The sequence below is a fragment of the Gorilla gorilla genome, chromosome 11 (genome assembly GCF_029281585.2).
Source record: "Gorilla gorilla gorilla isolate KB3781 chromosome 11, NHGRI_mGorGor1-v2.1_pri, whole genome shotgun sequence".
NCBI classification, from domain to species: domain Eukaryota; kingdom Metazoa; phylum Chordata; class Mammalia; order Primates; family Hominidae; genus Gorilla; species Gorilla gorilla.
This window is the reverse complement of record NC_073235.2, coordinates 28732731-28746208: the sequence shown is the minus strand read 5'-3', so window position 1 is coordinate 28746208 and position 13478 is coordinate 28732731. Positions and strand designations below refer to the sequence as shown.

Genomic DNA, 13478 nt, shown 5'->3' with positions numbered 1-13478 from the left:
CTTGCGGGTCGGGGTTGAATTGGAATCTGCTTCTACCTTCAGGAAGTCTTTGTCCCTAAGCAGAGATCAATAGGTTTCCTTTTCTTTTGCATGTATTTTAAGATGAAGATGGGGTGTTGGGAGAAAGGAAGGGAATGGTGTGATCTCACTGCTCTGGAAACTTACTGCTCACCAGCAAGGCAGCCCATGCTCCTTGGCCTGCTCCCCGGGCCGTGTGGAAGTGGCCAGTCACCGCTGGGAGTCTCTGAAGGGCTCGACGGTCTTCTCAGTGGCTGCAGTGACATTTGGGGTGCAGTGTGGAGTGGGAAGGGAGGGAGCGGCTGCCATCCTGGGTGTGAGTGGACCCAGGCGGCCCCCAGGCGGGAGCACCCCGGGAGACTGTCCGGCTAGGGCTCTGGGCCCTGCCCTGCTCTTGAGTGATTCTGCTCCTTATCCCTTTTCTGTCATCCCTGATTTCCTCAGACCCAGCTGGCCCTTTGCCACTATGCCACATCGTACCAGGATGAGAACTTCCCTCGGGCCAAGGAGTTCCGGCCTGAGCGCTGGCTGCGGAAAGGAGACTTAGATAGAGTTGACAATTTTGGATCCATCCCCTTTGGTCATGGGGTTCGCAGCTGCATAGGGCGGAGAATTGCAGAACTGGAGATTCACCTCGTCGTGATCCAGGTAGGGCATGGAGGCCAAACGTTGGCCTTTGGGTTCAGCCTCTTTCTACTGGGCACAACAGGATAAAGACTTCCAGGTTGAAAAGCAAAGATGGTTTTGGAAACTTAAGAGCAAGATCTGTCAGGCACTGTGGCTCACACCTGTGGTCCCAGCTACTCAGGAGGCTGAGGCGGGAGGCTCACTTGAACCCAGGAGTTCAAGGCTGCAGTGAGCCGTGATCACACCACGGCACTCCAGCCTGGGCGACAGAGTGAGACCCTATCCAAAAATAAGAGCTCTGCATGAAATCCCTTGAAAATGCCTCCCCATCTCCCGTGCCCACCCTGTCCCCCAACCGTGGTAGCCATCTTCAACCCCATGGCCTCCTGCCTTGCTTCACTCCTCCTTCACGTCCATCATGTGGGTGGACGACAGGCCATGGCCTGAAGATTTGGATGGGGTGTGTGTCACTGGGGGTGCCAGGGGCCCAGAGCCCAGCTCTCCTGCCACCACACGGCGAGTTAGGAGAGAGGGGAGCGGGAGTCAAATGAGTGGTCTTCAAACGCTAGGGAGCATAAAGCCAGCAGGGAGCACCTTACAAGGCAGACTCCTAGCCCCGCCTGCAGAGTCACGGGTTTGAAGGCTTAGGGGTGGGGTGTCCACTGCTGCTGCCGATGCCGATGGTGCGGTGCGTGGGCTACACTCTGAGAAACCCTGGAGGCCTAAGTGAGGCCCGTGGGGTTTGGGGACCCCGCCTCCACCTCTAGTGGCCATGTCTGCAGTTAGGAGCTGGCCTCTCAGGCACCCTCAGCAGCAGGCCCCCCCCGCCGGAAAAGGCACAGTGGTGCTCTTGCTGGTCTCCTTTGTTTAACTGACCCAACCATTTACACGGAGCAGTGGTTCTCAAGCTTCTTAGGTTGTGAAACATCAGGAAGCCCTGGGTGTTGTTAGAGAACACCTTACATGTGAAGATACATAATTCTGGGTTTGCACCGTATCTGGGTTCAGGCTATAGCAGGAACTAAATAACACCTGAAGGAAATTTTATAAAAGTAAAGTCAATGGCGGAGAAAATTCCACCCGTTAGCCTCTCCTGCAAGTTGGAGAAGACTGTTTCAGCGACGGGAAACCTTGGCCCGAGGTTTGGGAGCTCCATCGTTGCCTGAGCATTTGGAGAACGTGGGGAGTGCCTGGTGACCTCATCTCCCCATTTTACTGATGAGGAAACCGAGGCTCAGAAAGCAACAGCCACTTGCCAAGTCCCACAGTGGCAGGTGCAGGGCAGGATCCAGGTGTCTTGACTTTTCCCCTACAAGTCATGCAGGTGCCCCCTCCAGGCTCACTGGGAGCCCGGAGCTGGGCAGAAGGAAGAGTAAGGGACCAGGGAAGCCTGGTTGGCTGGGAGGAGGGGTAGAGGGATTCTGGATGGTCAGGCTTAGGGTGGGCACCGGAGCTGGAGAAGGTAAGGGTCTACTGCCCAGGGAGGAGGCACAGAACGAGGTGTGGGGAGAACCCCCACTGGCTCAGGGCTGGCTCTGGAGGCACAGGTGGCCCATGAGACTCTGCTGGGGTGGGGCTGGTGGGACCAAGTGGCCATCCCACCTTTGTGTGGATGTGGCCGCTGCCCCTGTCCCTGGGAGCATGTGAGTGGCAGCTCGATGTGTAGGGGGAGCTCAGGGCAAGCTGGCTTCACCCTCAGTTCTGCCACTTGCTGGCTCCGGGACCTTGGCAGGTTTCTCAGCCACCTGAGCTGAGCCTGTCACGTCATTTACAAAAGGGGCCAAATCCCTGCCTGATAGGTGTGTGAGGAGTAAAAACAGTCCATGCACAGAGTCTGTGCCCAAGAAGTAGAAGCTGTTCTCATCTTCGGAGCCCTGCACTAAGTCTGCTGTGGGGAGTGTTTTCAGGAAGGTCTCAGCTCCCTAAAATGCTGCTGTGCCTCCCGCAGCCACTGCACCCTCCCGAAGGGCATCGGTGAGTTGGGAGGGAGGCTTGTTGCCCCCAAGCTCTGGCTGCCTGAAGAACCGGGGTAGACACCTGAGCAAGAGGCCAGCGGTGAAATGGTATTTGGAGCTCGTGATGGGGTCTTGTTTGCTGCTGTCAACATATGAATATACCTGCTAAAGTTTTTGCTTAAAAAGTCCTCATTTCTACCTGGGCAAGTGTAGAAAGGGAGCATCACGGTTTTTATTTTATTTTATTATTATTTTTGAGTCTTGCTCTGTCGCCAGGCTAGAGTGCAGTGGCGCAATCGGCTCACTGCAACCTTCGCCTCCTGGGGTCATGCAATTCTCCTGCCTCAGCCTCTGGAGTAGCTGAGATTACAGGTGCCCATCACCATGCCCAGCTAATTTTTGTATTTTTAAGTAGAGATGGGGATTCATCATGTTGGCCAGGCTGGTCTCGAACTATTGACCTCAAGTGATCCACCTGCCTTGGCCTCCCAAAGTGCTGGGATTACAGGTGTGAGCCACTGTGCCTGGCCCGTGATTTTTTTTTTTTTTTTTTTCAGAGTCTCGCCCTGTCACCCAGGCTGGAGTGCAGTGGTGCAATCTCGGGTCGCTGCAACTCTGTCTCCCGGGTTCAAGCAATTCTCCTGCCTCAGCCTCTGGAGTAGCTGGGATTACAGGCACCTGCCACCATGCCCAGCTAATTTTTTGTATCTTTAGTAGAGACGGGGTTTCACCATGTTGGCCAGGGTGGTCTCGAACTTCTGACCTCAAGTGATCCATTGCCTCAGCCTCCCAAACTGCTGGGATTACAGGTGTGAGCCAGCACGCTTGGCCCATGATTTTTAATTGTTAAGAAAAAAGCCAGGCATAGTGGCTCACACCTGTAATCCCAGCACTTTGGGAGGCCAAGGCGGGCAGATCATGAGGTCAGGAGTTCGAGACCAGCCTGACCAACATGTGAAATCCCATCTCTACCAAAAATACAAAAATTAGCCAGGCCTGGTGGCGGGTGCCTATAATTACAGCTACTTGGGAGGCTGAGGCAGGAGAATTGCTTGAACCCAGGAGGCGGAGGTTGCAGTGAGCTGAGATCGTGCCACTGCACTCCAGCCTGGGTGACAGAGTAAGACTCTGTCTCAAAAAAAAAGAAAAAAAAGAAAAAAAAAGAGAAGGCACAAATAGTACCAGGAATGAGCAGGAAGGCACAACTGTATAGATAGGAGATGATTTTTTTTTTAATCAAGAAAATACCTAAAACAGTTTTTTTGCCAATGAATTTGAAGACTTAGATAAAGCATACTGTTTACTAGAAAAAATATAAGTGATCCAAATTGACTCAAATGAAAGAGAACAGACCTAAGATATCGAATCAGTGAGAGCAAATCAAAGAAATGAGTCAGTGGTAAAAAGATTTACCCCTAAAATATCCTGAACCTAGACAGGGTTATTGGCAAGTTTTATCAAACCTTCAGGGAACAGGTAATCATCATCTTATATAAATAGAGAATAGAAAAAGGAAGTCTCATTTTGTGAGACTTGCATAACCTTGATATTCAAACCTGGAAAGGATGATATGGAAAATAAAAACCACAGGCTGGCCTGACTGATTAATAATTGAAGATGGAAAATATGCAAAGTCAACAGTTGGCAGGCTGAATGTATAAAACGGAAAGGCATCTTCACATATCAGGTGTATTCAGGAATGCAAGGATGGTCTGCCTAGAGAAAATCTGTCAGTAGAATTCACCAAGATAAAAAGGAAAATTACATGAGCATCCCAAAAGATAATTGATAAAATTCAACCCCAATTAATGAAGAAAGTCTCTTGGCACAGAAGCAACAGTGGAGGCTTTCTTTTTTTTTTTTTTTAATTTTACTTTAAGTTCTGGGATACATGTGCAGAACACGTAGGTTTGTTACATAGGTATACATGTGCCATGGTGGTTTGCTGCACCCATCAACCCGTCCACTAGGTTTTAAGCCCCACATGCATTAGGTATTTGTCCTAATGCTCTCCCTCCTCTTCCCCCCCATCCCCCTGACAGGCCCCTGTGTGTGATGTTCCCCTCCCTGTGTCCATGTGTTCTCATTGTTCAACTCCCAACAGTGGGGCCTTTCTTAACCAAATAAATGGCATCTGCCCTAACAGTACAGGAACATGCCTGAAGGCTACAGGGAAGGAAAGGGATAGCTTTCATGGTGTGATATTAATGTGTTCCCTTAAAATCAGGAAAAAGATATTTGATTGAACAGGAATGTTTGGAAGGTCCACCCCAGCTCCCTGGGAGCTAGAAACTGGATGTAGGGAGGTTGGGGGGCAGTGTTTTTTGTCTTTTGTCTCCTGCATAGTTTTAATTTTTTCAACAAACAAAACACTCAGAAAAGAAAAAATACCGTATGGCACGATGGCCTTGAAGTTAGGAGACCCACATGTCCACATGTGAGTCTTCCCTCTACCGCATGGGAATGAGCAGGCGTTTCTGAGAGGTCAGCACGAGGGGTCAGAGGTTAGGTGTTTAGGCTGAGCCACCCAGATGCCAGCAAATGATGTAGCTGCCTGAAGACATGCTGTTCAGCTCATTTCTTTAATAGTGACAAAGGCATGAGTTCCGCCTGCGTCCCCATTGCAAGCCTTGACCCTTGAGCCTTGGTGCCCTGTCTGACTCTTAATTATTTAAAAGAGATACCTTAAAGAGATAATCACTTTAGGGTGATGGATACTTTGGTGTTCTTTCAAACTCACTGTGTAGGTACATTCCAGTTTTACCCTGGGAGGCAGGGCTGGTTCTGCTTTTGAACTATAGAAATGAGAAATGGAATCAAAGGTACGAACCAAGATCAACAATCTCATCATTCATTCCTTTTTCATTACTATTCACTATTACCAGCACAGGTGATTGTAAATTAGGCTCTGAGGAGAGCTCTACCTCTCCTTTCAATAGTGTTAGAGGCCGAGAGTGGTGGCTCATACCTATAATCCCAGCACTTGGGGAGGCGGAGGTGGGAGGATCGTTGGAGGTTAGGAGTTCAGGAGCAGCCTGGGCAACAAAGCGAGTCTTTGTTTCTATAAAAAAATTAAAAAGTTAGCCAGATGTGATGCATGCCTGTAGTCCCAGCTACTGAGGAGGCTGAGGTTGGAGGATCACTTGAGCCCAGGAGGTTGAGGCTGCAGAGAGCTGTGATCACGCCATGGTGCCCCAGCCTGGAGCCCCAGCCCATCCTGGGTGCAGCTTCTTTGCCTGGGAGACAAAGCTGGAGAGAGAGGAAGGGCAGGGCGGGGACAGCCTGGGCCCTAAGTAGGAGACTATGGTATTGCCAGCTCATCTGCCCCCTGCCCTTTCCAAATGGGCTGAAAGCAAGGTCCCTCCTCCCCCCACGAGCCTGTCCGTGGACAGACGTCTTTAGAGCAGGTTACCTGTATTCCTAAGCCCAGGGCTGACTTTGAACATCAAGCCCTAGCCGGCCGCCGGGGGAGATAATTGCTTTAGGTGTTCTTTCAAACTCACCGTGTAGGTACATTCCAGTTTTACCCTAGGAGGCAGTGCTGATTCTGCTTTTGAACTGTAGAAATGAGAAATGGAATCAAAGTTACGAACCAAGAATATTTAAATTCAGGATAGTAGCACGGTGAAGTCTTTTGGAGGATTCAGCTCTCTCCGCCTCTGTTTCTGGCCGGGTCTGAAGTGTCTGCAGTTTCGGAACCAGCAGGAAACCCGGAATTTCACTTTGTTCCGCATTTCCCCCTGCTCCTTTGATGCCTTCTTCATCTAGACCTGCAATGGAAGCAAAAGAGGTAGAATTTGAAATGGCAAGTGAAACTTAAGTCATCTGAGCATCTGTCTGCATCTCTGTCCCACCGGCTGCACAGCTGCTTAGTGGACATGCCTAGGCTCTGGTACGGGATCTAAAGTTCTGTTTCCAAACAGCGGGCTTCCCACTGACCCGGAGGTTCTGTAGCCTCCAAAAGCTGGATGTGGGTGCTCATTGCCTGCGCTCTCTGCAGCCCAGTGCCGCCACAGGAAGAGTAAAAGCATTCAGGGAGCACTGAGAATTTTCTGCTGTTCCAATTCTGACCCCTTCTCTCTCTTTCTCTTCTTAGTTGCTTCAGCATTTTGAGATCAAAACATCTTCTCAGACCAAAGCTGTTCATGCAAAAACCCACGGGCTCCTGACGCCAGGGGGGCCCATCCACGTGCGATTTGTTAACAGAAAGTAAGCCTAGATTTTAAACCTGGGCTGATGTAGCAGACCAGCTCGCCGACACACAGTGGGTATTTGTGTGTCGCTGATCACCGTGGAGAAGGAAAGCGATGTCGCTAAAGGCTGTCTTGTTGTAGACTGGCCTCCCAGGTCCTGGGACACTTGTAAATCTTTATGCAAAGTAATGTAAAAAGGTTGCTATTTTACTGGTGCATACCAGAAGTTGCCCTTTCTTTGGGGGAAACAGCTGTTTAAAAACCAGTGGCACTGAATTTTTATGCTTCATACATTGTGCTAGACTCAGTATTTAATGACTGGCAGTATCCTATGCATTTACTTGTACAGGGAAATGGTGGTTTACTTACAAATTCAGTTCTTCAATATATGTTCTCTAATACTGGCATCTGGGCTCAAATTGCCATCAACAGTAAGTTGAAGGCAATTTCAACTTACTGTTTCTAATTTGAAGAGGGAACATTAAGAATGCCTCTGTAATACTGTAATTATGGGAAGAAAGCACCAGAGGCAACATTTTATCCTGAGCACCAGATTTAGATCCTGTTAAAGGGCTCAAACTTAAAAGGGCTGGCCGGGTGCGGTGGCTCACGCCTGTAATCCCAGCACTTTGGGAGGTCAAGGTGGGAGGATTGCTTGAGCCAGAAGTTCGAGACCAGCCTGAGCAACATGGTGAAACCCTGTCTCTACCAAAAATACCAAAATTAGCCAGGCGTGGTGGTGCACACCTATGGTCCTAGTTACTCGGGAGACTGAGGCAGGAGGATCGTTTGAGCTCAGGAGGTTGGGTCTGCAGTGAGCTATCTATGATGGCACCACTGCACTTCAGCCTGGGCGACAGAGTGAGATCCTCTCTCAAAAATAAAATAAAATAAAATAAAATAAAATAAAATAAAATAAAATAAAATAAAATGGCTGTATTCTTACTTTTCTCTCCACAACGAGTGCTTAATTTTCTAGTCATAACGCCTGATGAAGTTGACTATTAGTTTTTATTTGGAAGAAATAAAAAAGAAAGCTCCTGGTGAAATCAAGAATAATCAGATTTTCTAACCAAATCTAAATACAGAGTAGAGCAGACGTGCAAGAACTGGAAATATGACTACGTAAAATTTTGTTGCCTAAGTTGTGAGAAGTAATAAAACAGGCAGCATGGAAAACAGTGTAACTTTAGAACATTTTTATTTCAAGGAAAAATAAATACGTAAATAGAGATGCTACAGATACAACAATATTTTAATCTTGATGGTGTTGTTTTAAATATCCACACAAGAACCCTCACCCAGCTGTGTGCCTGTGCCAGGCTCTCTGGGAAGCCGTGGCTCCGGGAGTGCTGGGTCCTGAGGAGTTCTGTTGCCTTTCCTGCTGCTCACCGGTTGCTAAGAGGAAACACCGTGATTTCCTGATGCTCTTGCCTTGTCATCATGCCTGAAACAGCTTATTCCCAATTCTGTAATTCCTTTTACATAATCCTTCTCCAAAAATTACTTTCTTACTAATATAGACCATACAGGTTTTTTTCCATTTAGTAAGTCACTCTGCAAAATAACCCTTAAGTAAATAGACATAATATCCATTTCACATACCATTTTTGTTAAAGTATATAATAAAGTTGAAATCTCTGTGTGGTAGCAGAATAACTCTAGTATGAATGCTGTAAATGTACAGGTAAACGTGAAATTAGGTCATATTAACTGGCCAAGTGTTGGATTGATTACTTTGAGGTAGCAGTATACGTATATTAAGTTCTATAAACTAGATGAAATTGCATTCTGTTTGAGACTGAAATTTAAAAATATTGAGAATAACTAAGCAACTTGAAGTGACCTCTTATTCCCTGGGTATATATACAGTGTGACCCTCTCGTGAAGTGTGGCTCTGCCTGGGGATCAGCACAGGGTGAATAGCAAAGTGCGGGCTGGGGGTAGCACCTGTGCCCGCTGCTCAGTCTCACTGAACAGGAAGGGAAGCAGCCAGACACGGGGGCCTCCTGGTGTGATGTAGCAGGAAGTGCAGGGCGCCACCCAGGAAGCATCCACGCCAAAGAAATGGAGATTCAGCTGGACAAGTTTCTAGGTTCGCTACTGGTTTATAGGAAATATGTAGTATACAGGGAGATGTCAAAACTCCATGGGGGCTGGGCGTGGTGGCTCACACCTGTAATTTCAGCACTCTGGGGAGGTTGAGGCAGGAGGATTGCTTGAGGCCAGGAGTTTGAGACAAGCTTGGGCAACACAGTGAGATCCTGTCTACTAAAAATCAAAAAACTTAGCTGAGTGTGGTGGTGCATGCCTGTAGTCCTAGCTATTTGGGAGGCTGAGGCTGGAGGATTGCTTAAGTCTAGGAGGTTGAGGCTGCAGTGAGCTGTGATCCGCCATTACACTCCAGCCTGGGTGACAGAGCAAGACTTCATAACAAACAAACAAACAAACTCCATGGGGATGCAGTCAGCAAAATCCAGAATAGAGTGAGGTCTATAGGACCAATGTCTCGGGTTTCCAACAAAACGAATACGTGACAGGCAAAAAACAAGAGGAGGGGCCAGGCGAGGTGGCTCATGCCTGTAATCCCAGCACTTTGGGAGGCCAAGGCGGGCGGATAACCTGAGGTCAGGGGTTCCAGACCAGCCTGGCCAACATGGTGAAACCCCATCTCTACTAAAAATACAGAAATTATCCAGGCATGGTGGCGGGCTCCTGTAATTCCAGCTACTTGGGAGGCTGAGGCAGGAGAATCGCTTGAACCTGGGAGGCAGCTTGCAGTGAGCTGAGATCACGCCACTGCACTCCACCTGGGCAACAAGAACGAAACTCCGTATCTAAAAAAAACAAAAAACAAAAAGCAAAAAAAACCAAGGGGAGAGGAGAACTGTTGCAGATGAAGCAATATAGGAGACATATTAACCAAGTACAATGCTGGACTTCGTTTGAATCAGATTCAAATAAACCACTTGTAAAAAGACATTTAAGAGATAATTTTTAAAAATAAAATAACAGCCAAAAATATTAATTCTTCCAATGCATGAAAAAAAGAGAGCAACTCGGGGAAATTTGAATGCTGACTGTGTGTATTTGATGATATTTGGGAATTACTGTTAATTTTTTTGTTGTGATAATGGTAGTTATGTTTAAAAAAAAGAGACCTTATCTCTTGGAGATAGCTCTTAAAGATATAAATGTTTATAGCTGAAATGTTATGGCATCTTGGATTTGCTTTAAAATAACCCAGCTTGCTGCAGGAGGTGGGTATTGTGTGTGTGGGAAGGTGGGGAGGCTGCAGGAGGAAGAGATGACCCAAGAATAGGCAGATGTTGCTAACTGTGGAAGCAGGGTGGTGACTGGGGGCTCATGACATTATGCTCTCTACTTTGTGTACGTGTGAACATTTCCATAATAAAAGATGCCTTCAGAAACAAAAGACTGATCAATAATCTCATCATTCATTCATTTTTCATTACTATTCGCTTTTACCCGCACAAATGATTGTAAATTAGGCTCTGCGGAGAGCTCTACCTTCCCTTTCAATAGTGTTAGAGGCCGGGCGTGGTGGCTTATACCTGTAATCCCAGCACTTGGGGAGGTGGAAGTGGGAGGATCATTGGAGGTTAGGAGTTTGAGAGCAGCCTGGGCAAACAAGGTGAGTCTCTTTCTACAAAAAAATTTAAAAAATTAGCCAGGTGTGATGCATGCCTGTAGTGCTAGCTACTGAGAAGGCTGAAGTGGGAGGGTCTCTTGAGCCCAGGAGGTTGAGGCTGCAGAGAGCTGTGATCACACCATAGTACTCCAGCCTGGGTGACAAAGTGAGACCCCCATCTCTTAAAAAAAAAAAAAAGGGGGTTAGAAATGATTGACTTAACACACTGCAATAGTACAAGGGTTGTGCTAGGGTTTAGGGGACCTGTTGGGGCCCAGGTAGCCTTTGCAGCTGAGAAGGAAAGACAGGACAAGTCAGATAGCAGGAAGAAAAGGAGAAGTGGTCCCAGCAGGGGCTTAAATGGGTCAGACCACAGGGTATGACAGCAGGGGGTGGTGGGGCCCATGGGGGCACTCCCTGCCTGAAGGTTTTCAACCTCCAATTTTAAGAATGTGCTGGGCAAATGAAAGGGCTCACCAGCTGGTCAGGTCTGGGAAGCTGGCCGGGGTTCATGAGTGAGCCAAGGGCCCAGCACAAGCAAATGCCAGCATGAGGCGGCTCCACAGCCCCTTCCCGGCTGAGGCAAGCACACCCATCAGGAAGGTGGGGGACCAGCACAGAGACAGCAGAGCCATTTAGGTGAAAGTAAAAAGGAACTTATCAGAGGGACACTGGGCATTTGTCAAATGGAAGGACCAGCAGACCAGCCAAGCATCAGCCAGGGCCATCCAGGAATCTTAGCTGAGGATCTGGGGCCTCCCCAGCTCCTGGCTCATGTTTCTGTGGCTCTCCTGAGGGGCTTGGCCTGTGATGGACAGGTGCTCTGACAAAAGCAGGAGGGCTGCTGAGCTGGCAGCCACAGGAGTCCACTGGCCAGCATCACCAGTTGCTGGGCTGCACGTCCTCTCTCCTGTGTGTCCTCTTTCCCTTGGGGTCCCTGCACACCTGTGTGTCATTTCTAGCCCCTCCCTCCTCCACCTCCGATGTAGACTTGGGCCATTCACAATACTTTTTTTTTTTTTTTTTGAGACAGAGTCTCGTTCTGTGGCCCAGGATGGAGCACAGTGGCACCATCTTGGCTCACTGCAGCCTCTGCTTCCCAGGTTCCAGTGATTCTCCTGCCTTAGCCTCCCCGCATAGCTGGAATTAAAGGTGTGTGCCACCAAGCCCAGCTAATTTTTGTATTTTTAGTAGAGACAGGGTTTTACCATGTTGGCCAGGCTGGTCTCAAACTCCTGATCTCATGTGGTCCGCCCACCTCTGCCTCCCAAAGTGCTGGGATTACATGCGCGAGCCACTGCACCCAGGCTCAATACATCTTAGGTCACTTCCTGGAAAGAAAAAGTTCTCCAGTGACTTTTAGCCACTGCCACACTCTCATTTAATAATGAAAACATCCAGTCCAGTGTAAAGAAAACTTTGCTTAAAGCTGAGCATCTCTCCTCCCTCAGCTCAGGGCGGTGGAGGCTGGATGCCGGCAGGGCTGGGTGCCGTTGACCTCTCTGTTTCCTGCCTTGCCCTACCCCACTCCCACCCTAGGCTCTCAGGCTCCTCTGGTTTGGAGCTGGGGGAGGAAGAGGAGTTGGGGTGGGACAGGAGCTGCTTGACTGATGCCTCGGAGACTAGGCCTGAGCCTCTTCAGCCTGGGCAGACACAGATGCAAAATGGACCCTCCCTCCTGGGGGTTCTTTCTCAGGGTTTTTCCTAAGCAGGGAGCCTCCAACCAAACTTACCAAGAAACGGGCAGTGCCTCTCTGCCAGGCAGCTTCTTATGACTGCCGGTCAGCCTTGGGCATCCAGGGTCCACTTCTGCTTGGGAGCTAGGCCCCTCCAAGTGCTCCTCCAGGGCAGAACCTAAAACCCTCCCACTGACTCCCTTGTGTCCCACCCTCTCCCCACCAAAGACTGGTGATTGGAAATGGGAGGTCTGGTCACCAGTCTTTCCTAGTCATTTACAGAACAGGAACAATGAAGAGAGAGTGGTACTATAATCTAAGCATCAGAATTGCAAACAGGCAGTGTGACTCAGTCTCGGGGCTTAACTTCTCCCTTGGCATAATACATTTAGAGGGTCCTAAAATTGTATTTTCTTTTGCAATATAAATAGTGTCATACTGTATCATTCCACAACTTGCTCCCCCAATCATTTTAAGTGATTTATTCATGTTGCTACAAGTGAATCTGCTTCTTTAATTTTAACTCTTCACAATATTTCTTGATATTAATATAGCACTATTTACTTACCCATATTCTTGGAAGAAGCCTTTTTAACTAACACTTCCTTTTATTATAACTACTATTATTTTTATTATACTTATATGGAGGAAAACTTCAAACAACCACAAAAATAGAATAATGAACCACCATATATTCAACCTCAAACATTTTTAACACCTCATTTCCAATCTAGTTTCATTTCATCACATCAGTATATATCTCTAAAACATATGGATTCTTTTTTTAAAAAAAAACACGTAATACCCTAAAAATAGCTAAAAATTTATCAATGATGCATTATAATTTTCAAATATCCAATCAGCATTCAAATTTTCAATTGTCTCATAAATATAAATTTTGAAGTAGTGTGAATCTATTCAAATAATGTTTATTCCTTGAGATGGACTGATTTGTCTCTTAAGTATCTTTTAAGGTTCTCCCTCTCTCCCTCTCTTCCTGTGTCTTTCTTAAATTTTTTTCTTGCAGTTTATTTCTTGAAGAAACTGAATTGCTTTTCCTGCAGAATTTCCCACAATCTGAATGTTGCTGATCTCGTTCCTGTGGTATCATTCAGCATGTTCTTCTATCCCCTGTTTTTCCCTGCATATTTGTAGTTAGATCTAGAGGTTACCCTCATTCTAAAATAATTTAGTTGAGTATAGAACTCTATATTAGTGATTATTTTCTCCCAGCACTTTGAAGATATTATTCTGTTGTCTTTAGACTTTGGTTATTGCTATTGAGAAGTCTGAGGTCATTCTATTCTCACTCTGTAGGCAATTTATCATTTCTGTCTGGCTGTCTTTGCTCTTGGTC

At 47.4% G+C, this 13478-nt stretch overlaps 1 protein-coding gene across 1 annotated transcript in view; it reads left to right on the top strand.

Annotated features, from left to right (window-relative positions):
• The window catches only part of CYP27C1 (cytochrome P450 family 27 subfamily C member 1), a 36268-nt gene extending 26144 nt beyond the window's left edge, over positions 1-10124 (top strand). The window contains exons 8-9 of the mRNA XM_031008793.3: positions 463-666; positions 6697-10124. Coding sequence (XP_030864653.2) covers positions 463-666; positions 6697-6813 — 321 coding nt within the window. The 3' untranslated portion in view covers positions 6814-10124. The remainder of the gene's footprint in view (positions 1-462; positions 667-6696) is intronic.
• Positions 10125-13478: the final 3354 nt, after the last annotated feature.